At 43.4% G+C, this 486-nt stretch overlaps 1 protein-coding gene across 1 annotated transcript; it reads left to right on the top strand.

The window, feature by feature from the left end:
* Positions 1-3: 3 nt before the first annotated feature.
* On the top strand, positions 4-483 carry LOC110440670 (60S ribosomal protein L12-A-like; the record flags this gene model as incomplete). The annotated part of the gene is made up of 1 exon (XM_021483830.1): positions 4-483. A coding segment is annotated over one exon (480 nt), but the record flags the coding sequence as incomplete, so codon positions are not given.
* Positions 484-486: the final 3 nt, after the last annotated feature.

Genomic DNA, 486 nt, shown 5'->3' on the forward strand with positions numbered 1-486 from the left:
CCAAAGAACGATCCAAGTGAAGTTAAATACGTTGTTCTCAGAACTACTGGTGGTGAAGTTGCTGGTGGTTCTACCCTTGCTCCAAAGATTGGTCCACTCGGTCTTAACCCAAAGAAGGTCGGTGATGATATTGCCAAGGCTACTTCCGCTTACAAGGGTCTTCGTCTTACCGTTAGACTTGTTATCCAAAACAGACAAGCTAAGGTTGAAATTGTTCCAAGTGCTTCCACTTTAATTATTAAGGCTCTTAAGGAACCAGTCAGAGACCGTAAGAAGGAAAAGAACATCAAGCACGATGGTAACCTCACTCTTGATGAAGTTATTGAAATCGCTCGTACCATGCGTGAAAAGTCCTACGCTAAGGATCTTGCTGGTGTTGTCCGTGAAATTCTTGGTACCTGTTTCTCCATTGGTTGTACCGTCGAAGGTCAATCTCCAGTCGATGTCACTGAACAAATTAAGAACGGTGAAATTGATATCCCAAGC

This window comes from Mizuhopecten yessoensis, unplaced genomic scaffold, assembly GCF_002113885.1.
Source record: "Mizuhopecten yessoensis strain PY_sf001 unplaced genomic scaffold, ASM211388v2 scaffold678855, whole genome shotgun sequence".
In the NCBI taxonomy this organism is placed as follows: domain Eukaryota; kingdom Metazoa; phylum Mollusca; class Bivalvia; order Pectinida; family Pectinidae; genus Mizuhopecten; species Mizuhopecten yessoensis.